We start from the raw sequence: 27,937 nt of genomic DNA, 5'->3' as shown, positions 1-27,937 counted from the left end.
CAGAATGTAGATGAGGAAAAGAAAATTTCTCAGGCGTGGAACTAGAACTACTGGCTTCCCTTAAGAGAAGTCTGTGACTGCCATTGGTCTTAGTAGCCTTCATACCTATAATGGATTCCCCAAGTTCTTGTTCTTGAAGGAGTTACATGTATATTCATATCACATTGTCATAACAGAGATGGCAGAGACCTATAGTACTTCTGAAAACCAAGGAAGGAGTTTTCTCTTTAGTCTGTTCCTCAGTGTTTTGACCAATTGAAATTTAAATAATCACCACCCTTTGTACTTCCCCTGGAGCTTATTTTTACAGGTATAGATATAAATATTAAGTTTAAAAAATAATTTTCATACTAAGCTTCATTTTTCTATGTTTGATTCTCAAACTTAGTTAAGTCTTTTTTGAACCATCCTTTTCAGGAGGGAAATACCTGCCAGTTTTTTCCTTTTCTCTAAAAGGATTACCACCGTGAGAGATGAATCTTTTCTTAGATTGCAGAATTTTCAAGAAAGAATGGAACCCAGATTTAGACTGTTTGATACTGATAGATCAAAAGCCCTTAAATTCTTTAGGAATAACTTTAGAGAAGATGCCAAAAACAAAATGTCCATCAAGCTGAGTCACTAACTGTCCTGGTAAATTAATGTCACAACATCTTAATGGATACTAAATAGACATCATAATGTCTATTGTCTATTTAGAGAGTGACACAAATTAAAATTAAATTATGAAAAAGGGTGCTTATCATGAGATAATAAAACATAATCCCACCCCTGGGGTGTGATTCATCACAAATGCAATGCAGCCAAAAGAGGATCTCTCAGTCTCTTAAGAAAGTGTAGGATGAAAGTCCTTGAATAGATGATTTTAAGTGGTTTGTTCTAGGAGAGATCTAGATCTTGGTTAAGCATCCAGATCATAAAACCATGGAACTTTAGAGCTAACTATTAGTTGAGAGTTGATCTAGTTAGAAATCCTGAATTTACAGATAAACTGATGGACGATTTAGGAAGTCAAATGATAGCCCAAGATCTATGCCTCGTGTTGTGGAGCTAGGACCACCAGCATATCCTCTTGCTCCTGGCCAAACACTCTTTCAAGTGCACATGGAAAACAGCTTCGGCAATGAGCATTGCCTACTCCAGTATTTTCTAAAGTGTTTGTCATGGAAGTCTAGTCCCAAGAGAGGGTCTGAGAAAAGCAAAGATTCTTAGGTTAATTACATTTAGGATATACTGTTGACAATACCTCCATTCCCTGACATTCAGATGGCATATTCATACTTTAAAGGCTCCGTGAAGTTCTACTGTTGAAAACAAAAAAGAAGAACATCTACGAATCTTTACTTAATGCAAGATTGCTCAGATTTATTTGGGAACCACTCTATTGCCATGTGAAACTATGTCAGTTGTTAAAAAAAAAAAAAAGGATGCCTGGCCTTCTGTGGTTGTGGAACTCTGATTTTAACTTCTCTCTTTCATGCCTGCCATCTCTTTAGGAATTAAGATTTTCAGAGAATGTGGTCTATCCATTCTCTAACCTTCCACCCACATGTAATTGGTAGCTCACAATTACCAGCGAGTCCTATCCTAAAACAAACACTAGTTTCCAGGAGAACTTTTTATTAAAAGGATTTTTTCTCCTTTAAGCCTATTTGTGTATATGCTGGTACCCTCACACTCAACATTACTTTATATTGAGGGAGGATGGCTTTAATACACAAGAGATAGAGATGCCTTCTCTTATCACTGTGTACCCCAGTCTGGCTATTTTGTTTATGCCTATTGTCCTAACATTCTATTTCATTAGCATCTCTTTTCGCTCTCAAAAGTGTCCTGATTTGAATGCTAATTGTGGTCACCCTACTTTGAGAAGTCTCTGTGAGATGGTTGCCTTCTCATTGTTATTGAAATTAATTTGAACAGATGACAATACTTTAACATATATCTTGTTCAGACAGATGCTGATGGATGGCTTCATTCTTCCTACTATTTCTTGGAGTGGGGGGTGGGGAGGTCAGCTCCTATTTTCACTTGTGGATTTGCCTTCCTTAATTTAGACCTTTCAACCTTTTGTTTCTCTAAATTCTGTTGTAGGGCCCTTTCTCTTCTCAATGTACTTGCTCTCCCTGGGTGAAATCTCATTTTCTCTAGTGGTTTCAATTACCATCCCCATGCTGATGTCTCCCATACACTTGCATTTATTTCTACCGTCTTACTTTGTGCTCCCAGTTGGCAACCAGTTTTCTTTTCTCTTTCCTCTCTTTTCTTACTCTTTCTTTCTTTCTTTTCTACTCTTCAAACTTGATCTGTCTTGCATTGAAGAGTATCTTTTTTATATTTACTTATTTTTTTTTAAAGATTTTATTTATTTATTTGACAGAGAGAGATCACAAGTAGGCAGAGAGGCAGGCAGAGAGAGAGGAGGAAGCAGGCTCCCTGCTGAGCAGAGAGCCCGATGCGGGACTCGATCCCAGGACCCTGAGATCATGACCTGAGCCAAAGGCAGCGGCTTAACCCACTACTTATTTGAAAGTTACTCATTTTCTTATGATTATTTTAGTTATCAGACTTAAAATTTTCAAGATTCCCTCTCATCTTAATGAGGTTTAAGTTACAACAGCACTGTTGAACTTGACCTGAGCAATGAATGCAAGGACCTTAAACTCCTTTAACTTCTTTCTTCCTTCCCATCTTGTATGTTACTTTTCTCTTGTTATCTGTTCCACTTCTTAAAATAAATGTTTCATGGAAGTATAACATTTATAGAGAAAAGTGCACCAGAGTGTGAAAAGCTCTTCAGAAGTGAAGAGCTCAATAGATTTTTATAAAGTAAAAACCATAACATACCACTCAGATCAAGAAATAGAACACTACCTGTTCCTTTGAAATCCCTTCATGCCTCCTCCCACCCAACCCCTCTTCTAGCCTCCCAGCCAAAGGGGAAACCATTACTTAGATTTCTATAGACTTAGATTAATTTGAATTCTGTTTTCAGTCTTTATATAAATGGAATCACAGAGTAGTAATTCATTTGTGCCTGGCTTCTCTGGCACAACATTATATCTGTAACATTCATGTATGTTTTTATATTTTTTATATGTTGAAATAATTTGTTTTCCCAATCACTATGTAGTATTTCACTTCATGACTATACACAGGTTTTTTTTTTTTTTTTTTTTTGAAGATTTTATTTATTTGAGAGAGAGAGAAGCAGAGATAGCGAGAGAGAGCATAAGTGGGGAGGAGAGGGTGGAGAGGGAGAAGCAGCCTCTGAGCAGGGAGCCTGATGCGGGACTCGATCCCAGGACCTTGAGATCATGACCTGAGCTGAAGGCAGATGCTTAACCAACTGAGCCACCCAGGCATCCCAATATACCACAGTTTTTTAAAGGCATGTTGGTATTGATGGACATTTGATTGTTTTTAGTTTTGGGCTACTGCCAGTAATGATGTCATGAACACTCTTCTATATGTCTCGTGTTCATGCGCATGTTCTTCTTTTGAATTTATGCCAAATTATAAAATTGCTGGCTCAGAGGATATCCTTTCAGCTTTAGCAAATAATGCCAGACAACAATTCCAAGTGTTTACACTTGCGCCAGCAGTTTTGGAGAAGGGTTTCATAACTGTACCCTGAAATTTCTCTTGACTAACATCCTAGAATTTTCCTGCATGTCGTCCTAGTATTGGGGCTCTTGTTCCTAATTCCCACATTTTCCTCCTTTCTGATTAATTCCTCATTTTATTAGAATATAGCCTATAGTAATCTTCTTAACCAAGTAGGGGTCTACAAAAGGTAAATATTTTGAGCTACCAATGGGGATCCCCTTATTTATAGGTTGTCAGTTATGGAATAGCAGGTTGGAGTTCATTTTGCCTTGACAATTTGTTTTTGTTGTTGTTGTTGTTGTTTTTTAAAGATTTTAGTTATTTATTTGATAGAGACAGAGAGAGCAGAGGGAGTAGCAGGCAGAGGGGAAGGGAGAAGCAGGTTCCCCACTGAGAGGAAAACCCTAAGTGGGGCTCCATCCCAGGACCTTGGGTTCATGACCTGAGGTAAAGGCAGAAGCTTAACTGATTGAACCACCCAGGTGCCCCACCCCCAACCCCTTGCATTGACAGTTTGAAGACAATACTCCATTGTCTCCTAGCTTCTAGCACTGATGTTGAATATTTTAAGATACTCTGATTCTAGGTCTGTTATTTAACTTTTAGGTTTTCTTCTTTGGAAGTTTTCAGAATCCTGTCCCTAGTATTTTGCAGTTTCAGAATGATGTCCTCATGTAGCTTTTTTGCTCTAATGACTGTGTCAGGCACTGGATGGGGCTTGGCAGTTTAGAAAACCCATCTTTCCCTTCTGGGATGTTTTCTTCAGTCATTTGTTTGATAATTCTCTCCTCATATTCCTTCCTTCCTTCCTTCCTTCCTTCCTTCTGTATTATTATTTTGAGATTGAGCCTCCTTGATTTCTTTTCTGCTTTTCTTAACATTCTCTCTGATTTGTCACCTGTCTTTTTATTCTATTTTCAGGGGTAGTTCTTCAATTTTTTTCTTATATAATTGATTATCTCTGTTCTTTCATTTTTGTTCTTTTTTTCTTTTACTGAAAAATCTCTTTGGGGGCTTCTTGTTTTGTGGGTATAGTATATTTACTTCCCTGAAGTTTTAAATGTTGGTGTTTTAAGTGTTCTTCTGATTTCTATACTGGCTTTGTCTCCACTGGTTTGCTTTTCTTCTTTCTTTTCAGCACTATCTTTCATGGTGGTGGGCCCTGATAAGTTTCTGGTGATTCTCAGGCATACAATTATTTTTAAGAGTAGAAGAGTAAAAAACTAACAACTTGATTGGATGGAATTTGTTCAAGAGATTTTGTGGGGAATAGTGGAAGCAGTTTTTGTTTCTTTTTAGATTTTCTAATTTTTATTTTTTATTTTAACATATAGTAAAACTGATTTTTTCTGATGTACCATTCTGTGATTTAAGCATGTGTGTAGAATAGTGTAACCATTAGTGCAGACACCACCATTACCACCATAATGAAGATAAAACAAAACAGTTGTTTTAATCCAAAAAAACTGTCTCAGACTCTATCTTTGCAGCCATGTCCTCTTCTCAAGCCTAGCCCTGCCCCAGGGTATCTCTAATTCATTGTCTGTCACTATAGTTTTCTCTTCTGAATAATCATCTAGATGGAATCAGATAGCATGCAACTTTGTGAGACTGACTTCTGCTATCAAATGCCTTTGGAATTTACCTAACTTGTTGCAAGAAGCAGGCTTTTATACTTTATTATTGTTGGGTTGTATTCCATTCTATGGATGTACCACAGTGTGTTTAGTCTATTCATTTGTTTAAAGACATTTGGGTTGTTTCCAGATTGGGTGATTACAAATGGAACTGTCATAATCATTTGTGCAAGGTTTTTGTATGAACATAAATTTTTATTTACCTAGGAGTTGAATTGCTCGGTCGTATGTTAAGAGTTTGTTTAACTTGATAAGAAAGTGCCAACCTATATTCCATAGTGACAGTGGCCACTATGGAAATTATCAGCACTTGTTATCATCATTATTTTTTTAAATTTAATTTAATTTTAAATCTTTTTTATTAATTATTTTCATTAATATATAATGTATTGTTTGCCCCAGGAGTACAGGTATGTGAATCGTCAGGCTTACACACTTCACAGCACTCACCATATCACATACCCTCCCTAATGTCCATAACCCAACCACCCTCTCCATACCACCCCTCCCCCCAGCAACCCTCAGTTTGTTTTATGAGATTAAGAGTCTTTTATGGTTTGTTTCACTCCCAATCCCATCTTGTTTCATTTTTTCCCTCCCTACTCCCCAAACCCCCCACTTTGCCTCTCAAATTCCTCATATCAGTGAAAGACAATTATCATCACTATTTTTTATTTAATCATTCTAATGTGTGTGTAGTGCATCCTTTTGTGATCCTTTGTCATTTTTGGGATTCATAAATATTTCTTCCCACTCTGTAGCTTGTCTTACTCTCTTGTTTTTGTGCATTACTAATTGTATTTCACGTGACCAGTTCTCTTCTTCTTTTTTTCTCTTTCTAAATCACAGGGAAGCCTGTGTATGTCAGCTGGGATCAAAACTCCCAAAAGACGGGAACTGGTAATATCTAACACAACCTTTGTTAATTTTGAGCTCACTGACTGCGTGGCCATCAGGACCTGTGCGGGCTGTTCCCGGGGACAGGGTAAGTTGTTTGAAGAGGTAAGACAGGCACTAAAGAAGGCCAACATTCAAGTAAATGCAATAAATAGCGATAAATCCTTTATGATTTCTTTCAGTATAAGATTGCATCAGTAGAAACTGCTGCTCTGATCTCCTGAAAGAAATCCCAGAGGAGGCCAGGTGCCCCCAGTGTGACTCTTGTAGCCACCCCTCCTCCCCCATTCTTTCCCTATGATGGCATCTGCCATCCTCCATCTTTACGGTTCCATGTCTCTATTGGACTCTGAGCTTCATAAAGGCAGGGACTGGGTCTCTCCTGTTCAGAGGTTTATCATTAGTACCCAGCAGCTTGGTGCCTACTGGGCAGTTTATTGATTGAATAAATGGAGTTGGGTGGATAGACATACGGGTATAAATTAACACACATGCAATCTTTCCTCAAAGAGCCAGAATTCAGTACTTTATGTTTTCAACAGCCTAAGGCTTGTTGTAGACACAAAGAGAACCATAGGAATTCTCGTTCACTTGTTAACCACATCTCTGAGGTGGTGAGAAATACCTTGGAGGACTCATGGGCCAAGGTGAAAAGAAGTAGAAAGCAATCTAGTTGATTTGATCATTGTAAACAGCCAAACCAAGTAATTCAAGTAAATATGCTCTTGTGGTTTGAATCACCAATTTAGATAATTGTTTGTTTTTTTAATTAAATGAATAATCAGCAAGTCTCCACTTTACTTTTTTTTTTTTCTTTTTTCTGTATAGGCAGAGTCAAACATTGTTTTTATTTGGGTGGCATTTGAGTTTAAGATTATAGAAATAATCATAGGAATAAAAAATGCCTTATGGCATTCCCTTCAAATTACAATCCCTCAGTTCTTTAATAGCTTCCCTATTTCATATCATTCATAAGACACTGAAGAAAAGCATACTATTCCTCATGACCTCGAATCTCTTCTCACTGAATGATCTGGGCTAAGTTATCTCTTTCATTTGCTTAAAAACGGTTCATTCCCAGGTCTGTCTGAGGAACTGGGACATACAAAGATGAAAAAACACATCATTCTTCCCTTGCAGGAGCTCTCGATCTAGGCACAAAAATAAATGTTAAGTCAGTAAATGTGATGAGTACAATCCTAGAGGACTAAACAAGGTCAGTGAAGGCAACAAGAAAGGGGTCAGGCAAGAGTTTGTAGAGGTGTCCCTTGAGCAGGGCTTTGAAAGACAAATAGAAATTTGCAAAGGGGCGTAGGCAGAGGAAAGTTTCTAGGAATTAGGAACAACATATGCAAAAATTGAAATTCCAGTAGGACCGAATGGTAGAGTGTGGGTGGTTGCGGTAGTTGATCAACTATAGAAATTGCAAAGGATGGAATCCTGGAGTCTGGAATGCATGGCTTAACTCACTGCATGGATTCTACTGGGATCTGGAATGAAAACATCAAGGCCACTAATTATTTGTATCTTACCCTTTTTATTTTCCTCTTGGGTATATTTTATAATATACATGACACAGAAATATAATAGCATATGTACTGAGGTCCTGTGTATACTCAGTTGTTACATTTTAATGATGGGGGTCTGGGAATTAGAAGGTCTGGGCAGCTGGACCAGCAGCCGTATTGATGAATCGCAGGTAGGCAGGGTGAGAGAAAGACTGCGAACAGTGTAGTCCTACCGCAAGTACTTAAAAGTACTTGCTCTTTCCCCACACAGTTGATTGAATGTTGCTTTTGAGGGTGACTGCCAACCATTGTTCCAAACATTGCCAAATGTCTTCTAGAGGGCAAACCTACCCTGGCTGAGATTCACTGCCCTAGAATAAGGCTGCATGAAGGCAAGGCCAATCCTGCCCTTGTTTCCCTCCATGTCCCTAGAACACACCACAGAGCCCAGCACACAGCAAACACTCATGATTTTTTTCCTTGAATAAATAACCAAGGGCATCGTAACTGTGTACACACGCAGTATAAAGTACTGAAAACATTCCAATGAATTCAGCTGTCATTTGTTATAATAGTGTTTTGTGCCCTGTGTAACGGTCTTTCCATTTTCCAATTTATAGGTGGATTTACTGTGAAGACCAACCAATTGAAATTTATAAACTCTCCAAACTTAGTAGCATTTCCATTTCCTCATGCAGCAATTTTGGAAGACTTGGATGGGTCTCTGTCTGGGAAAAACAGAAGTCATATTCTTGCTTGTATGGAAGCCCTTCCAGCTTCTTGTTTAGCCAATGAAAGCTTCAGTCAGATTGTTCATGGCAGCGTCTGTGGGGAAGATGTTCTCTTTCATCGAATGTCTATTGGTTTGTAAGTTGACTTCACCATACTTTTCAGCTTGCCAATGAGCATGCATGTTTTGTTCAAGCTGTTGGGCTTTATAGAAGGGCAACTTTTTAAGATTTTATTAGAAATATTTAGTTCCATAAAAATGATTCGGGCATATTTTTGACAGCTGTCAAATCATAAGTTTAATGGTTATTTTAGGCTGATTCAAATGGCAGCTAACTTTCAGTATCAATGGGCAAGATCCCATAGCCCTTGACCTCTTTTTGACATTTTGGGCAAATGGCTGCATCTTGGAAAGACCTGCAACCAATGGGGAATTTGGGAAATATTTAAATTAGAAGTATTATTAAAAAAATTCCAATAATGTCCATTCTCATTTATATACATGTACTCTTCCCAAGCTCTTTTTAAGTGTTCAATATGCTCTGGGGAAGCAATTGCTGATGCCTTCCTATTACTTGCAAAGTTGCTCCACTCCAGTTCATTTTCCTTGTTAATTTCATGAACTATTGGATCCGTACAATACATTTCCTATTAATACTGGAGCAAGGATTCCTTGGTTATGCTAGTCAAACCACCATTAAGTCAGGAGCTAGGCTGTTTATAATGCATAATAGGATTGCTTCTGCCCTCTTTAATTTCCAGGTAATGATTGCTGAGTGTCTAGGGTTCTATCTTTTACCTATTTCAAATGCATTGCATATCTTTAGCCACACTTCTTTCCTTCCATTGTTTCAAGTGTCCTAACTGCATGAATATTAAGTCAAGTGATTCAGCCAGGCTATGATGGCATTTTATTTAACCAGGTAAACGCCATGGTAAATCAATGGGATCGGACTGTGCAAAGTCTGCATTTTGATTGCGTATAGAATCAGTATCCTGACATTCTCTTTTAAAAGTTTTTTTTATATTTTATTTATTTGACAGAGAGATCACAAGTAGGCAGAAAGGCAGGCAGAGAGAGAGGAAGAGAAGCAGGCCTCCTGCAGAGCAGAGAGCCCGATGTGGGGCTTGATCCCAGGACCCTGGGATCATGACCTGAGCTGAAGGCAGAGGTTTTAACCCACTGAGCCACCCAGGTGCCCCCTGACATTCTCTTTTAGAAGCCATAGCAATACACTCCAGCATTGACTAGTCTGAAAACTTTCCACTTTTGCTTTCTCAACTATTTATTCTTCTTCCAGATGTTAAGGGGCCTAATTCTAGTGAGCAAAATAACAATGTGGAGAGAGGTTTTCATTTCTAATCATTTTCCACTGTGTACAGTATCCTCTTTATTTTCAATATCAGGGATTCATCCTGAGTATTACTGTTATTTTAGTGATTTTACCAAAGATATTGTTAGTGAATCTCTGAGACTTATAGAAGTTAGTGGTTTATTTCTTAGATACTTTTTGTTTTCAAATGGGGGAAAATTAAAATAGATCTGTGTCATTAAAAAGAACATGATATGCTTGTATATTTACTCCTCTGTGTTCTTGATACTCCTTTTTTATGCCCTACTTTGAAAGCTGCAGTCTGTCTCTTAGAAAGTGACTTAGCAGGGAACTAGGAGGCATAGGCTTCCAGGTATAGAATGAGTAAATCATGGGAATAAAAAGTACAGCACAGGGAACATGTCAGTGGTATTCTGATAGCATTGTATGATGGTAGATGACAGCTGCACCCAAGGTGAAAATAACGTATAGAGTTGTCGAATCACTATGTTATACATTTGAAACTAATGTAACATTATGTACCAGCTCTACTTAAATAAAAATAAATTAAAATTAAAAATGAAAGGTAATTAGTGATGTGGTGGTAAAAGGCTCTGCAGATGTAACCTTGTCAAAGCATCTGTTCTTAGAGAACTTCAGAACTGGATACTTACGTGCTTACCTTAGCAGTAGGTCATGATCCCAGCACTCAGGGACTGACAAGGTAAAAATAATAATAGTCCTTATATAATATTGTGAGGAGAGTCAAAGGGGTTCTATTAGGATGAAAGACTTGTCTTGGTTTGGCTGACATTAAGATAGAAAATCTCATATGCCAGCCTTGAGGAAACCAGGATGGCTGGCCACCCTACTCCCTACACTTCTATTTTTAAAAACTTCAGGTGGACCTACAGGTCTATGGACAAATGCTCAGCTATCCCAAAATAATCCTCAGGGAATTTGCTGCACACTCCCGATGATAAGTCTCTTGGCCCTAGCATCTTTACCTCTAGGAAAAGGTGACAGATCCTTGGGTGACATTATCCCTTGGGCCTTGCTAATCAGAGTGTATGAGCATTATGGGGGAGCTCCTTTGATGTGGGGCATCTCAGACTCCATCCCAGACTTCCTGAATCAGAATCTCTAGGTGACTGATATTCAAGTTTTAGAAGCACTGCTCTAAGGTCCTTTCAACTTTATTTTTCTATGATTCTATCTCTAGCTCTTTGTGCTCAGTGACTTGATCTCTGTCCCAGAGCATTATAACCTCATTAGAAACATGTCAGAGCTAATGAGCAATTTGAATTCAGCATAGATACAAACTTTGCTGCATTTCATGGAGAAAGGATTAATTTGTTGTGCTATTTGCCCTGGAGCAAGCACCCTAAGAGTTGATTTACAAAGCTCCCACAGTCATGGTCTTTTGGGGTTGTGTGTTGATGGAGATCGGATATGGCGCAAGCACCCTGCTGTCTTCACTTTCAGCTCTTACCTCCCTTCCCCAGCACGAGGCCCCCCAAGGGCAGGGTGTGAGGCCTCACAGAGCTGCATAAACAAGGCATCCGTTCCCCCCTTTGCTAACAACCAAGTGGTTGGAGTGAGATTTCTTTCTGGGAGAGCCCCCGCTATGGTCCAATTTCACTGTGAGTTCTTTGTTTGACACTGGAGACCTTCTGTATCTGTCCCTCAGTACCTTATTTAGGTCTGATGTGTACCCATATTTGTGGCATTGCCTGTTTATAGCATCCTTCTGACTCCAACTGTAATAGTTGGAGTATTCGAAGTTGGGTAATAATATTTAATACTTAGGTGAAGAAAAATTCCCGTCTTCTGCAAGACAGAGTCTAGTTCATGTTTTGTTTTAAAATGGCAATGTGCTTGATCTGTATGAGTGCTGTTTATCTTTTCTCTCTCACTCAGCCATGGTAAAAACATTTTCTTCCTGTAGGAGCCACAGGTATTCCTCACAGTGTCCCAGCTCCTGTTACTACAAGTGTCATTCTACCGACTCTATCCTTCCCGATAAGATGGGGGGGGAAGGGGAGCGGGCGGCCGTAGCCCTATTGTGTAAGTCAGGACCTTATTTCAGAAAAATATGTCCATGACCGTATTTCTCCAGAGATCCCATAATGACAACATGCTTCACATAATTCATTGATTTATGGATTTCCCCCCAATTTAGATAGATATCTTCTTCTGTATAGAAATAATTACATGAAACAAAGATAATATTACCAAGAGTTTTTTGTGTTTCCTTCTGCGTCTCCTTTATAGGTTCTTCTCCCTGTCTCTTGAATGCTAATGTTGGGGCACCTGGCTGATTCAGTTGGTAGAATGTGTGACTCTTGATCTCGGGGTTGTGAGTTCAAGCCTTACATTGGGTGCAGAGATTGCCTGAAAAAAATAAATTAAATACTAGCATTCCTTAGGGTTCTGTGAAGCACTTTCTTTTCTTCTCAAGTCATACTCTTCCCAGATGATCAGGGTTATTCCACCACTTCAGTTAACATACAGTGATGCTTCCAGATTTGTTTCTTCTAGTTTATACCGTGCTCCTAAATTGCAGACCCATTTATCCAATTGCCCTTAGGATCTGCACTGTCCAAAATTGTAGTCACTAGTCACATGTAGCTACCAAGCACTTAAAATATGGCTAGTCCCAACTGAGATGTGCTAAAGTATCAATTATACTCCATATTTCTCAGATGCAGTAGGAAAAAGAATGAGATATCTCAATAACTCATTTATTTTGATTATGTTGAAGGAGTAATATTTTGGATATATTGGGTTAAATATATTACTGTGATTAATTTCACCTCTTTTATGTTACTTCTTTAATGTGGCTACCATAAAATGTAAGCTAACACCTGTGGCTTGCCTTTGTGACTTGCATTATATTTCTACTGAGCAGCAATGTTTTCCACTAGTGTGTATACTTGCCACCTCAATCTTGATTTGTCAAATCTGAATTTAAGTTCTTTATCCATAGGCTTTGCTCTCTGGGTATTGAGAATTCCTGAATGTTCAGGTGAATGCTTCAGTTATCAAAACCACAACCATGGAGTCACCCTTGACTGATCTTTTACCTTATTTCCCACATATATCCCTGACCAAGTCCTGTCTATTTTCTCTCATAAAATTAAAAAAAAAAATCTTTGCATCTTTCTACTTCTCTCCTTCCCATCTTCCCCTTCCTAGTCCTCTCACCTGTGGGACCACAATAGCCTCTTAGCTGGCTGCCTTGCTGTGACTTCATCCTTGATCTTTGTGAATGTAGATCTTGTCTTGCCATGAATTCCTTCCCTTGCTTGGAACTTTTTAAGAGTTTCCAGTGCCTTCCAAAGAGAGTCCCATATTCTTCATGTCTCGCAGGCCCTCCATGACCTGCTCCCTGTTTATAGTTGCAACCTTATTGCTCAGTGCTCTCCCCTCCCTTCCCTGCATCCCATTTCTCAGCCATGTTCAACTTCTCTGTGCCTTTCCATTGATAAGGTTCAGTTTCCATGAGCTCAGCATGAAGATCATTTTCTTGTGTAAGCTTCCCTGAGTTTCCTACATAGGTTCTGGAAGCCCTGCTGTGTGCCAGCTCTCTACATATTTGCTCTACCCCATACTCAAAGCTCCAGTATAGCTCTATAAATTGTCCATCTCTTGTAGGTGGTAAGCAGAGCCAGGATGGGGTGTATTCATTTGTTTGTTTGATTTACAGTACCCAATATTGAACACATAGCAACTCAATTAAATTAGTATTTAATAAATGAATATAATTAAAAAAATTGTGGACTCCCCCAGATTTTCCTCTCATGTTCTTTCTGTCCATTTCTCTGTTAGGATGTATTTGTGTGGAGTTCATGGCACTCCACGTTTGTTTAGAAGATGCAAGATTGAGATAGTATCCTGTCTTTATTTCTAAAATTCCTAGGGACATGTGATACAAGAAGGTTCTTTTATAGTATCCTCTGGGCTTTTGCTTCCTGAGACTCCCAGTTGACCAGATGGTGTATTCCAATAGCTGACTCCTTCACTCTGCCCCATCCCACCCCTACTGAATTAGCAGTTTGTCAGCATTCACAGTTGCTTTCCTTCCCTGGTGGTTTCAAATGGACCAGTTGTGATGGGAGAGAATAAGACCTCAACCCTCACCATTACTGTCTGGGAATTATTATTATTATTGTCATTATTAGTAGTAGCAGTAGTAGTTTAGAACACTCTGTAGGTATTTCAGTTGTCTTAGACTTATTCAAGTATCAATAAATCAAACCCTGGTCTCTCTTTGATTGTTGGCTATATTGAGCATGGGAGAAATGAAAAGTTTATAAGATGTTGTAGGTTGGCCACCCAGTCCCTCCAAGTTTCTAGGATGTACATAAAATAGTCAGGACACATGCATATATTTGAAATTATTTTTCAAAGACTAAAGAATAAAGTCTCACATCAATAAAATGGACATAATGGTATTTATCTCACAAGGTCATTGTCTGGCATATAGTGAGTACTTAATAAATGTTGTCTTTAAAAAGTCTCTATTTTACAGCTGTGATTAATAAAACAACATATGAACATACTACTAATTGAATAGAGTACTCTAGATTTTATGTTTCTGAGGAACAAATGCCTGGCAAGGGAGTTAAGTAAGTTCAAATGCTGCTTAATCTAATTCTTGAAAAATAAGGAATACTTCCCCATGGTCACATGACATTATACCGATCCAGCACCCTCCCCCCACCCCCATGAAGCTAATCATAGAATATAGAGTCATTCAGGACAGTCTTTGATTCCTTGTGCTCTAATACCTTCTATTTCTTTCTTCCTACTTCTGGAAAAGAAAAGGTTAATGTTCTTGTTGATCACCTTGATTCTTAGATCTTGCTTAATATCCTCTCCTGTAGTGCTTGCGTTCAGTTTTTACCTATGTAACTGCTCTTAATGTGTCAGTGTTCAAAGTATGAGGCACCCCCTGCCTCTGTGAAAGCAAAAGTAAAGAAGAGTTCAAATGGAAATTTTGTCCTAGCTTTTCCTTTAATAATCGCCTAACTCTCTTTCCTAGGGATAAAGGCATAGCATCACTAATGGTATCTTTTCAGTCCTTAAAAAAAAACGTGAGACAGAAAAATTTCAAGAAGTATTATCCATCTTGTCATCACAGTTACAGAAGGAAAGTAGAAAAAGATCTAAATGGACCCCAGATTGAGGAATATCAACAATGTTACATGGTTATTAAATTTCATGAATAATAAAGGGCCGCAGTAGCGAGCCGGTACATATTTAACAACTACCTCTCTAGGATTTGTAGTATTTGCCCAATTCTGTGAGATGATATTCTTATATGACCTATTCATGGCTCCCATCGTGCTGTCACCGAACACATTGCGAAGAGCTAGTGAGTAGGTGTCATTCATCTCCGTCATAGCACCAGAGGGGGTGTGTGAGTGTGTGTGTAGAAGGGAAGATGAGTTTCTTTCTTTCTTTTTCTTTTTTAAGATTTTATTTATTTATTTGACAGAGAGAGATCACAAGTAGGCAGAGGGGCAGGCAGAGAGAGTGGGGGAAGCAGGCTCCCGCTAAGCAGAGAGCCCGATGTGGGGCTTGAACTCAGGACCCTGAGATCATGACCTGAGCTGAAGGCAGAGGCTTAACCCACTGAGCCACACAGGCTCCCCGGAAGATGTGTTTCTTAATCTAACTCCCTGCCCGATGCATAAAATTGTTTTTCAGTATCGCTGAGACGTAGTTGTTTGCCTTCTGAGGGCACAACTCCAATGGTGAGATTCTCATGTTCTGAAGTAGTCATCCAGCTGGATTCAACAGATCAAGAGGAAGAGATACAGTCATGTATAAAGGATTATCTTAGGTAGGACATTAGACATCAATTGCTTCTCTTCATGGATTCAGATATAATAATCCAGAAGTATTGTCCCAAGTGTACTGCCAAAACTATAGACCCCCATCTTTGAGGAGGTACTAGGTTGACTCTGGCATTTCTCTACAATAAATTATTATTGCTTTACCCAACTCTGAACAAAGATAAACACAGAGAGAGATACCTGCTAAGTCATGGGGGGAATGATGTGTGGGTGTGCCTGTCAGAAACACAAGGATTATTAAATCATATGTCTTCCTCTCTGCTTACCAGTTCTGTTTTGTACGTGAATTTAAGGATTGTTAGAAATTTGGGGGAAAGACTGAGTGTCGTGGATTTCTTCCTCTTTTTAGGTATCTTACTCAGAAGGAGAAGTATTTATAAGTGTTCCTTAAGCAATAAGGAGACATAAAAATTATTGATACATAGAAAATAGTACCGGCAGGTCAGAGGTAAGATTATGGTTTTCTAACAAGGACTTGTTATGAGCACATGGTATTTTTTTTTTTTTTTTAAATTTTTTTTTTTAAGATTTTATTTTATTTATTTGAGAGAGAGAGACAGTGAGAGAGAGCATGAGCGAGGAGAAGGTCAGAGGGAGAAGCAGACTCCCCATGGAGCTGGGAGCCTGATGTGGGACTCGATCCCGGGACTCCAGGATCACGCCCTGAGCCAGAGGCAGTCGTTTAACCAACTGCGCCACCCAGGCGTCCCAGCACATGGTATTTTAAAGGTTGTTTGAGTGAGGCTGTGCCACAAAAATTTGTTGGCTGTGCTTGAAATTCTGATTCCATCCTCTTTGTGCAGTAAAAGAGGAGAGTGACGGCAGCAAGCACTAATATTCTGGAAATGTAACAGCATTTAAAGCTAGTTACTAGGATGTGTTTGGCTTAGGAGATGTGTAATTATAAAGGGTTTATTTCACAATTGTTCTGAATTGAGAGCATTTAGAGCTCAATGCAATGTTTGTCTTAATACACAGAGATATGGACCCTCAGGAAAAGTAAGCTAATGGTAAACACAAACCAGGGAGTTAATATTTGTTCTCATTGGTATTGTTGATTGCCTAACAAATCCTTTGTGGGCAGTATGCATTCAAAAGTTCCACACAGTATATGGGCACTAAATTACATAACTATTTATGCAACTGGTATCTTAAATTGATACTTAGGCTAAGAAGTTTTATCAAGTGATAATGTTGTCTTTCTGAAGGAAAACCTCCCTTAACTAAAAACAAGCTCAGTTATTTAAAAAAAAAAAAAATTAAGGCACCCCCTTGAACAGGGAAAGAAAAGGAAAGGCTTGTGTTTTTTTGGTCTTTTTGATTATCTACAGAGCTCTTGCTGATGCAGAGGGAAGGGTTAACATTTAAAATGGACTGGTTGCCTCCTGATTTCTTGCACATAAAGCCATGAGAAGTTCAGGGAGAGACTTCTTCCCCTAGTAATGAAGCTCTCTGCTGCTAATGGCCCATGCAGACTCCCTTGGCTCCTCCAAATTAGAAATACTTTTGTGCTCCTTTGCTTCATTAACAGTAAAGAGAGGGAGATTGGTGGCTATTTAGGGCACAGGGAAATTGGTGGCTATTTAGGGCAAGCGAAAATTGTAGTCATTATGTTTGGTAAATTCTCTTCATGGTGTTCTTCGAGACTTGATGTTCTTTTGGTACTTTTCAGAAGAGCCCACCATTGTCACTGCTGGCAGTGGCCTAGAAGGAGAAGAGTTGATTTGACTTTGGATTTTTGGCCCCCGGTGATGGTCAGCACAAGGCATCTTGCCTACGGGGACATGGGTCTTTTACATTTTAATTTTCTTTCCAGAATGCACCTTTTCCACTACCAGCTGTAATGAAGGCCTCTTTGATAACCTCCTTCTCTACTGGGATTGAATTACACAAAGCTGGTGCTGCACATGAAGATCTGTAAAACTGCATCCCACATAAACCTTAGTTGACATGGGTAGCATGGCTTGATAGGGTCAGGGCAATACATGCAGAAGGAAGAAGAAAGGATAAGTTAGGATCATAATGTGCTATGGTGGGTCTCTGGTTGATCGGGGGTTAACATCAGATTGCTGGATTCTGCTTGGAAGATGAAGGGCTTCAAAAGGAAGATAATGATAGTCTCAGAGACTAATAGAACTGAATGAAGTTAACATTTAGGTGGTTTTACAATATACGAAGAGGGGGTCATGTTTATAAGAGCTTTTAGGAACTGAGGCATATGGTCTGAAAAAATGGCTCCTTCAATAATTTAAGTCAACAATCCATAGAAACTGAACCCAGGAGAATTTGTTCCCTAAAAATTGATTTATAAGCTGATAGAAATTTGAGAAACAATGAAGTCTAGTCAAAATGACCTGGAGGATTCTTGGGGTCACAATGATAAAATTAAGGAGCATTTCTGGGACTATCTATCCAGTTGATTGTATTGTGACATACTGAGGTAATATTTTCATAGTTTTCAAGATGGCATGTATGATAGCTTAAAAGAGTGACAAACAGATTGCTAAGGCAATGTAAATGACAAAATATAGGTTGGAGGAAAAAATGTAGACAGATGGATTTGAATACATCTTTTGGTCTATATTTAAAAAATGTGAAAGTGATTTAATTGAGAACACTTCATAGGGATTAAAAAAATAACAGTTCATAAGGAAAGCATAGCATTTTTTAAATTTTAATTTTTTCCTTAGCATTTTTTAAACCAGGGCTCATTAGTAGTGTAGATTGCTTATATGTGTCCAGGAGAGGTTTTCTGACCTTTATATATAAATGTTGAAGTCTTCATGACAAATATCCTATTGATATGGTAGTTGACTGTATCAGGCTCTGATAACTTATGATCAAATTGGTTATCTTCTTCAATTGATAAGTTTATAAGAAATCTCCTGACCCTCATGAGTTTTCCGCATAGACTTCCTGTTGGGGAAAAACATTTCCAAGTATGAATTTGGAGTGTATTCATCCATTTTGACACTCATTCATTCAACAAATAGTTACAATTACCTGCTATGCAAAAGGCAGCTCTATTTCTTACTGTGAATTTTTAAATGGGAATTTTGATTTATCTATGAGTCTCTCCTGGATTTAGTTCTTGTGATTCATTTTCCTGGGCCCATATATTTCTGTGAAAACTGATAGGATACACTTTCAGGATCTGAAATACTCATTCCCTGAACTTTGAGGAGTCCCACTTCACGTACTGATTGGGATACCTAATGCTAGCCAACCCATTGACCTCTTTGGTATTTCTTGGTTCCAACTTTATCTTTTTTTAACATGTTTGTTTTGCATTTATTTCTTGGAAGGCTAATTTTAAAATTTATCAGTTGGGCCAAATTGTGCTGGATCATCTCCTGGGACTCTGGGACGTGTGGTTTTAGTTGGAGGAAAAGGGAACCATGATGATTGAGGACAAATGGATAGAAGATACAAGGAAGAAAATTTCTCTTTCTAATGATTGTCTAAAAATTCAAATGTAAAAATAAGCGCCATAAATGCAATGGTCTTCTGTGTGAGTGGTCTTCTATGTGGCAGCCCATAACTGGAAGAAGAGACAGGCTGAAATGTGGAGGGAATTCCTATAGTGTATTGGAATTTGGAACACTTAACCCTCATGTCCATCTGACTCTAAGAATATGAGTTTAGGATTGTTCTTTAGTTCCAGAGTAAATCCTGATACACATATGAAAAACGCAAAAGTATCCCAAGCCCAATTAGAGAAAGTATCCCATCCCAGAGTTTCTAAAGGTTAAGTTAATGTTGCATCAAGAAATCTGGGAAAAGAATAGGCTTTTTTTTTCTTTAATTCCCAAATGACCTGAAGATTTTTTCATTCCTTTCATTTTATTAATTAATGAATGGAAGAAATGCATGTATTCTTACAAGAGGCTTATATCAAATACTGTATTTGTACCAAGGGTTTTGAGTGTGTGTTAAATGACCAAATATCATGGATAGATTGTAAACATTAAAATAAATAGTACAGAATGGCAAATCTGGCATATCTGAGGTTTGTTCCTTTTTTTTTTTTTTAAGATTTATTTATTTATTTGAGAGAGAGAGAATGTGTGAATTGGGGGAGATGCAGAGACAATCTCAAGTAGACTCCCTACTGAGCACAGAAACCAATTCTGGGCTAGATCTCAGGACTCGTGAGATCATGACCTGAGCCCAAACCCAGAGTTAGATGCTTAACCTACTGAGCCACCCAGGCACCCCCTGAGGTTTGTTCTTAAATGAGCTGTGGATAGATGTTAACTGGGCTTGGTATGGTTACTGAATTTCACAGTTTTACATGCATGTAAGATACATGCTATTTACCTCTATTTTTTGAAAAAGGAAATGAAAGCTTAAAGAGGGTCAGTAATTTACCCAAATGCATCCACCTCGTGTATGCAGATACAGATTTCCAGTTTTTGCCCATTGGACCATAGTGCCCAAGAATTTCATGCTAAAAACCATTTCCTTTTTTATAAACTGCACTGGATTGTAAATTGGCTTTGGATATGCTCATGCCACACCTCACTTTGAAAACCCAACATCCTCCTTCCTCTCATTTCCCTCTACTTTGAGAATTTAATTATCTGCCTGCAGCAAAATGCCACAGTTAAAGATTCTCAGGAAAACCAAACCAAAGGGGGAAGGACATAATGTGTATTGATTTTTTTTTTTTTTTTTGGTCTTTTATTTTCTGTCTACTTTGACTTTCTTTTAGGGTCTTAGCATGTGGCTAATTTTGTTTGTTCTAGTGAAGTCTTAAAAATCACTTTCTGGGGTGGGTTATGTAATTTGTGGAAATTAATACATTTCAAGTTCTGTCCTATGACATTCACACCATGCTTTTGTCATTCTCTGCCTCAGTTTCCTCATTTGCTAAAATGCACTTCTAGAAATGTATTCCATAAATGAGGAAATGGGCACCAGCTGCTTGAGAGAGAGTTTATCCATCCTCTTCCTTCACAGAACAAACATGGTAGGAGTGCCCACTGTGTGCTGTTCCTATGCCAGGGTAGAGGAGACTGGAAGGCACAAAATATTTCTAACTCAAAGATCTCACAATCTATACTAATAAACAAAAATGCTGATACCAGGTGTGGTGGTAGGAGTGAGTGCTGGGCGGGAGAGGAGCCAGGTTACCTCCTCATTCTAGGGAAGGCCGCTGAAGGCATTTCTGCCTGACTGTTGAGGGTGGGCTTCTGAGAGTCTAGACATATTAGGTTCTTGGTGTCAGTCTTTGCTTCCCATAATATGTTTTCTGATATTGATAAAATTGGTCTATGGCAAAATTCCAGACATGGACAATTCTTTATTAAAATAGTAGTAGAGAGTCCTGGCCTGTATGAACTCGTTAAGATGGCATTTATCTGTGGTCTCAGATCTGAGGGTTACTACCTTCAACCCACCAGATCAGTGGAATGACAAATGATCCAATGACATCTTATCACGTGGGCTGTTTGACCCACACAGTGATTGCTAAACCTCTATAGACACACAGACAAGATGGCCCAAGACATAGATGGAAAGAAGAGAAAATGACTTACCATGGATGGCAGAGGAGTGGATTAGATCCAAAATAGACAAGTAACTTACCACCCACTTTTTTTTCTTTTAAAAATTTTTTTTAGAGCTAATGCTCCAGATGTTTCTTATGATTTAACCATGACTGACAGCAGAAATAAGACAACCACTGTCAATTATGTACATGACACACTGTCTAACCTTTATGGCTGGATGGCTCTGCTCTTGGATCAAGAGACTTACTCACTGCAGTTTGACACCCCTTGGATCAACAGCTCTCTTCAGGTAACCCAGGAATTCATTCACAGCTATGATCTTTTTCCCCAGGAGCTCTTATCTTTCCATCTGTGAAATAGCAATTTGCAGGAATTAGCATCTTCTGGTGCTGATAAAGAAAACTGCTACAACATTTTGGTCCGATGAATGTAATCTGAATATAAGTTATGGCGGTTATTTTTATTTTAGTTTTTTTTAACTAGGAAATTTTAGAATCTGTTTGAATTTTGTCTTGAATAACACAGTTGTTCTGCCTGAAATTTTAATTTGTTAATACAATGAAAAATACCTCCTAAGCATTCTATAGAATTACATTATTAAATTGTGGGTTAAGGACCAACTTACCCCTTAGAAAAGTGTTTGTAGCCAGAGAAAATGTCTTAACAAAGCATTTTTACATTGCATACTGCCACCTTGTGGTCAAAGATTAACTTGCAAATAAAGGTCTGGACCTTCATTGGACTTGGTTGGAGTCAAATGGTTAGGGGCCCTGAATATAGGAACAGCCATGTGGAAAGTGGGTGCATTTTTTTTGGTGGGGGGAAGACAAGCCAGTGGATTTATTCAAGCTTCTCCTCTTCCTTTTAATGCATTTCTTTCTTCCTTCACATTCTCCTTAAAGTCATGAGAATGGGTCTTAGGTGTGATATAGTTCAAGGCAGAAGCTCCCTTGACCCTCTCAACTATCCTCAGAAAGGAGAGTTCTTTCCTTCCTTTGAGGTTCCCATGAGAATTGGGAGGAGTTTCCTTAAGCTGAAGTCATCAGAATGATGAGAGTAGAGGTGGAGACCTTAGTGTCTACCTTGGCTCAGTACTCCCCTGCTTTGTGGTGTGGGGCAAGTTACTGAACTTCCGCCTGCCTCAGCTTCCTTGTCTGTAAAATTGGGGCAGTAATAATAACAATCACAGGGAGTCCTTGGAGGATGGAATGCTTGGCTATGAATAGAACTTGAGCATGTAACCAAATGCTCCAACAGTGCTGCTATTACTGTTACAGATGGATGGACTTCCTGTCATTGCCTGCCTCTTTGAATTATGGGAAAAAATGGAAAAAGAATTTAAGATCTGGCTCTGGCCCTCCTAGCTGCTTGAACTGGGACAAGTCAACTTACTCATCTGGGCTTTCTCCTCTGTTACTTGAGGTTGTTAAACAAGAGAAACCAATGGAGTCTTTGAGTCCTCACGTTCTATGATTCTGGAGGTGTGGTTATGAATTTATCAGGGAGTGGATTTAGTAAGCCCATTTCCTACAAGAAGAGTAGTCTAGTGTAAACTGCCATATTTCTAAAGTACTCCACCTACATTCTTTGTAGCTCTTTTCGGGCAAAAGCTTTCTTTATTCAATGAGAATTATTGTTTTATTCTCTCACTTCAAGTACTCAGCAACGTTTGGCAGCTTTATTCCTGGGAACTACCTCCTGCTGGTGCACACGGTCCTGTGGCCTTACCCTGACATCCTTATAAGGTGTGGGAATCAGGTGGGGCGGTCCCTTCCATCTCTGCCGTTACCTGGTCGGGACCAAGGTTGTGACTGGTTCTTCAATACCCAGTTGAGGCAACTCACCTATCTGGGTAAGTATAATTGGATGAGAATGTTGAATAGTTGGAAGCCACCATTCACTCTTGAATTCCAAACATTTGTGCTATGAAGTGGTGAGGACCTGAAGGGGAGAGGTGTGTGTTTACGATTAAATGGTTGGGCTCTGAAATCAGACTGCCTGGGCAGTTGTCCTGAGTTCCTTGTCCCTCTCCCTTGTGCCTTCCATATGTCACCTGAGCCTGATCCACACTGGAGCCCTGCAATTATGAAATTTTAATAGCAATGGAGAGGAGAATATGGTAATTCCCTGGTATTGCTGAGTCTTTGCCAAATGGATTGTTTTATATTTTATTTGCACTGAATCGTACCATTCAAATTTTATTTCTGACTTGATCAACCACAAAGGTAACCTAAAATTATAAAAACTCAGGATGGACAAAGATCCTGAGACTGTTTTTGCTGCTAGAGCCAAATGCAGCTATTAGGTAAAAACCAAGAGGTGTCATTAACTCTGACTGTTCACTTGATATATATTCTAGAACAAAATTTTAATTTCAAATTGTTCTCCTATTACTTGGCATGCTTGTGAAGAGCCTGTCTTGTCCATTGGTATGATTTCGTTCATGAACTGCAACCTGACTTAAATGGCTGCATGAGCTAAGCATGGTAAAGGAACATTTGTCACATAAAGAAAAAAAATCAAGTCATACAGCTACAGATTTTCTTCCCCTTTGTTATCATTATTTATTGAATTAATGGCAAGTTTTACTCTTTATACTTTATACTATTTACACACAGATATGGTAGAAATGCATATCTATCTAAATTTGTATATTTACATATAGATATACATCTGTAGGTATAGATGAGCATATATATGATATAGATGCATTTTTCAGTATACAACATTTTTATTAGGCAGATAGCCTTTATTAATTGAAATCATTCTTTGTATCAGAATGTCCTATTATCTCTGCCTTTAGATAAGAGGAGTTGGAAAAGGACCAGGAAATTAGAGGGTTGGTTGGCTGTTTAATGAACTTGGAAACCCTTGTTCCTTAAGACGAGTCCCAGTGCTCCATGTACTGGCTTCTGAGGTCATTTGTCTCCAGTATCTGAGTGAATGGGGTAGGTCGGTGGCTCATTCCTGGGCTGGTACAGTGAGGACGTGAGGATTCAGGGGAAACCGAGGCTTGCATTGCTCCTCGATGGTGGTATCCCATGCAGTTGTGTTGGACTGGGTAGATTTGGTTATGGTTTTGGATATACTCTATGTCAGGTTTACAACATCACTGGGAAGGCTCATAATGTTGTTATGATAGTAAGGTAGTTGCAGTGGGTACCCCAACTGGACCCCAGCTGTTGAGTTCTAGCTCTCTGCCCTGCATTCTACATATTGATTAGTTTGTTACTTTCACTTAATTGTTTTTTTTTTTTGACCATGTGACTTTATAAATTTGCTACTAAGGTAATTTACATAAAATACATTTACTCTAAGAAAAGAACGTAAGTCAAGACCTCACAGTCTATGTGGAATTAGTCCTGAGATTTAAAAAAAAAAAATGGGGAGAGCTGTGTATACAGAAGTTTCATTTTTATCGTAGGGAGACTGCTTGACTTGTTTCAGGGCCATTGAATTTCCTGCCAGACTTTCAGGGATGGAGGATGGAGAGACCCTTCTCCTATTACTGGCTGGCTTTTCGTTCAGAGTGTCGCTTCACTGGTAATTGGCTGTGTTTCATTAACTTGTTGACCACTTCTAAGTGGACCATCTTTTTTGTATTGTTTGTTTGCAACCGTACCACATCCCCCAGGATAGGAAGTTTCAAACAAAATCACAATTATCTCTGTTTCCTCCATTTGGCTACTTTGTGTGGGATTGAAGATACCTGACTTATCTTAGACGCCCCCTGAGAAGGAAAAAAAAAAAAAAAATCAGAACCCAGGCATTCTAGCTCCTGGCTCTGGATCTCCCCACTAGAGTGTGCTGCCCACTAAATAATCATTGATCACTGACCAAATTGGGTGTGTGTGTGAGGGGGATGCTAGGTAGGGTTGTGAGAGAAAACTTCTCACTGATCCCCAGTGACAAAGAAAAAAATCCTATACATATAATATGTTTTGAGAGTATTCCTCTTCTCTACCAAGGCAAGTTCTGTCTTTTTTGTTTGTTTGTTTGTTTAGCAAATGTCTTTATGGGATGCAGGTTCTTTTGGAAAGCTCATGGGCAGAGCTTAAAGTTTAGGTTTTAATCGGTGGCTGGCTGGCTTTTTCACCTGGGGCATGGAATTATAAATGTTCCATGCCTCAATGACTTCATCTCTACCACAAGGTTAAGAACACCTACTATCTTTTGGAACTGTGGTACAAAACCCCGAAATATCTTCAAATGGGATTAGTATGCCCTGTTACTTTATTGTACGGTTTTCCAGTAGATTATTTCTCTAGATCTGTTCTTTTTCCCCCCTCAGAAGATGAACAATGTCACATGCCTGGAACGTAACGTGCATGTTCTAACCTTTCCAAAAGGGTCTCCTTCTATTTTCCTTGACTGGATTTTGTAAGATAACTGAGATTCGTGATAACATGATATATATGATACATGGTTTCCATGATTGAAATGTAATACCACTGAAGCAGTTGTTGCCCACAGAATAAGATCATCTCGCTCATTTAAAAATATCTTTTAAGAAGATTGGTTCAGGTTGCCTTTTGGAGGCCCCTGAGAATTTTGCCCAAGAAGCCACGGGCAGAGCCAACCACAGCTAAGGACACCTGTGATCTCCTTTGACCCAGGAGGAGCAGAGTTTGATGTGAGAAGTGATTACGAGTGCCAGTTGCACCCTGTAACTTTCAATACCATGGTTGGGAACGGGCAAGACTGCAGGACAAGTGTTCTTTTATATTTTCCGAGTCGGAGTCAAATCCAGCGAGCCCATTTTTCTGTTTACGCAATTCGATTAACTGGTAGTGGCTTCTGCCTCTGCCGTCCCCACTCGCTGCCTCTTTCCCTGCTGGTTTTTTTTTTTTTTTTTTTTTTTTTAGGGATGTTTCAGTTCATGGTTAACTATTTTTATTTTTTAGTTACATTAACGCTATGAAATAATTAGTCAGCTAATTAATCTGGTTTACAAGCTTTGTAGGATTCTTCAGCTGTCAGTCAGGCCCAGGCCCGAGGCCTACATCTAGTCTCAGCTCCCTTGCCCATGTGATTCCCGTTGCCATGGCGACTGGCTACATCTGCTGACACCCCACTCTCTATTTATTGCTTAATTAAGAATTTCACGCTCAGCCCTTATCTGCCTCTAAGAACAAGCGCACACTGTTAAGAAATTCCAAATGTAGGCCCAGGCACAAGGAAAGCCTTTCTTGCAGGCTTGGCTGGACGGAGCCTCTCTAACGATCTTCTCGGCATCCCAGCCGCCACCCTTCAATCAAAAATCATTAAATGGGGCAGAGATAATGAGCATGTAGCATATCAAAAGAAGGATGTTTGCTTGGTCCAAAGGAGGAAAAGCTGCTGGGCCCCATGCGCAGCCCCACTTCAAAGGGAGATGAGACCCCCTCATCACTGGGGCCTGATAAAGCCTCATTTGTTCTGGGCTTGACTTATGAAAAAGGTCTGGTGTGTCCGGGTCCCGTCTCACAGACGCGGGATCCCCCCACCTCGAGCCTCCACCTCCACCGGCCCCCTCTCTGGACGTCCGCACGCACGCTCGTGTGTCAGCGCTCAGGCAGCTGGGTCCCCCAAAGCATCAGGCGGAGCGTATAATCACTGACTCTCCCCTCACAATGGCCACTTGTAGGGGGGTGGCTGGGAGGAGGTCTTCCTCACAATAGGAACACAATTATTGCAGCTGCCAGCGAGGGCTCTGCTCCTTCCTGTAGGAAGATAATAGGACTTGCCCAACTCAGGAGGAGAAGGTTGGGGGGGTGGTGACGGGGGTTGATGGGGTGGAGGAAACAATCTTGAGTTGATTATTCATATTCTGACTCTTGGAAGCCCGATGGGGAGCCAGTGGGGTTCCAGCAGCTGCTCGTCCACAGTCCTCCCCTAATAATTGTACATTCTGTCAGGGGTCAACTTACTTTTGACCCTGTCCTTTTATATCGGGAAAAGGCTCTTGAGGGCAAACTGTTGGGCTGTGGCAGGGGGCATTAAACACCCACAGCCCCTTCCCCGGGCTTTCTCCTTCACCCAACCAGCAGCCGGTGATAAATTCATGTCAGATGCCGGGCCATTCACGGTTGCCCTCCCGGGTTCACACAGCCCTGCTCGCGCCGCGGAGACGCGGCCAAGCCGGGATATTGTGCGAGGCGGCAGCTGAGCGAACGCCTGCGAGGCGCGGAGGCTCCTGCCCACCACCTTCTTGGGATCCGACTGGGGGAAAAAAAGACGTGTCTAGCCAGGCTGGCCAGTGCCTGTCTCCAAAAGGCCCCGTCACCAGGATAAAGGCAGGCTGTTTGGCACGAAGCCGGAGCTGTCTTCCACAAGGGCAAGAGGGCCATAGACAGAGGGACAGATGGACTTCATTGTCTGCAAGAAGTCAGGTCGTGTCACACAGAAGGCCCAGAAAAGATGCTGTTAACCTGGGACATCCTGGAAACAAGGAGTGCTTTCCTGAGTTTGCGGCCAGGAGCTCTCGGGTCCTGCCTGCGGGTTCTCTTTTTCTCCAAAGTGCTCAGGGCGTGGAGTAGGGGCAGGCTGCTGCCTCCAACCTTCTGTCGTTCAGCTGGTCCAGAAGACCCGGTCAGCTCCTCGGGAAGGAATTCTGCTAGCATCTGTGCAGGAGAGAGGACTCAACCGGCTGCCCCGAGCATTTGGGGAGGGTTTGATAAGCAGAGCAGAATCATAATCCTTCGAAATTGCCGCCATGCCCATGCTGAGGCCCTCTAAGGCAATCCATAGCATTCTAGTTAATAAATTAATTTACATTCTTATAGAAAGCTCATTCCCCAAAGATCCCCAAGGACTTTTGTCAGAAATATAGAGGATTGACTTTGGGGAACTGCGCTAAACTTTATGGCAAAAAGAGAATGGAACAGG

General features: G+C 39.9%; 1 protein-coding gene across 12 annotated transcripts in view; it reads left to right on the top strand.

Annotated features, from left to right (window-relative positions):
• PKHD1 (PKHD1 ciliary IPT domain containing fibrocystin/polyductin) overlaps positions 1-27,937 on the top strand; it is a 475,771-nt gene that overhangs the window by 210,853 nt on the left and 236,981 nt on the right. For all 12 annotated transcript variants that reach the window (XR_006385080.1, XM_044252662.1, XM_044252680.1 and 9 more), the window contains 4 exons: positions 6,096-6,231; positions 8,272-8,518; positions 21,182-21,359; positions 22,727-22,922. Coding sequence is in view for 11 of the 12 variants with exons in the window: in XM_044252662.1 (XP_044108597.1) it covers positions 6,096-6,231; positions 8,272-8,518; positions 21,182-21,359; positions 22,727-22,922 (757 nt within the window). In the remaining variant the exon portion in view is untranslated. The remainder of the gene's footprint in view (positions 1-6,095; positions 6,232-8,271; positions 8,519-21,181; positions 21,360-22,726; positions 22,923-27,937) is intronic.

Source organism: Neovison vison, chromosome 1 (genome assembly GCF_020171115.1).
Source record: "Neovison vison isolate M4711 chromosome 1, ASM_NN_V1, whole genome shotgun sequence".
Taxonomy (NCBI): Eukaryota; Metazoa; Chordata; class Mammalia; order Carnivora; family Mustelidae; genus Neogale; species Neogale vison.
Note: the sequence above shows the minus strand (reverse complement) of the source record. Positions and strands in the feature narration are given on the sequence as shown.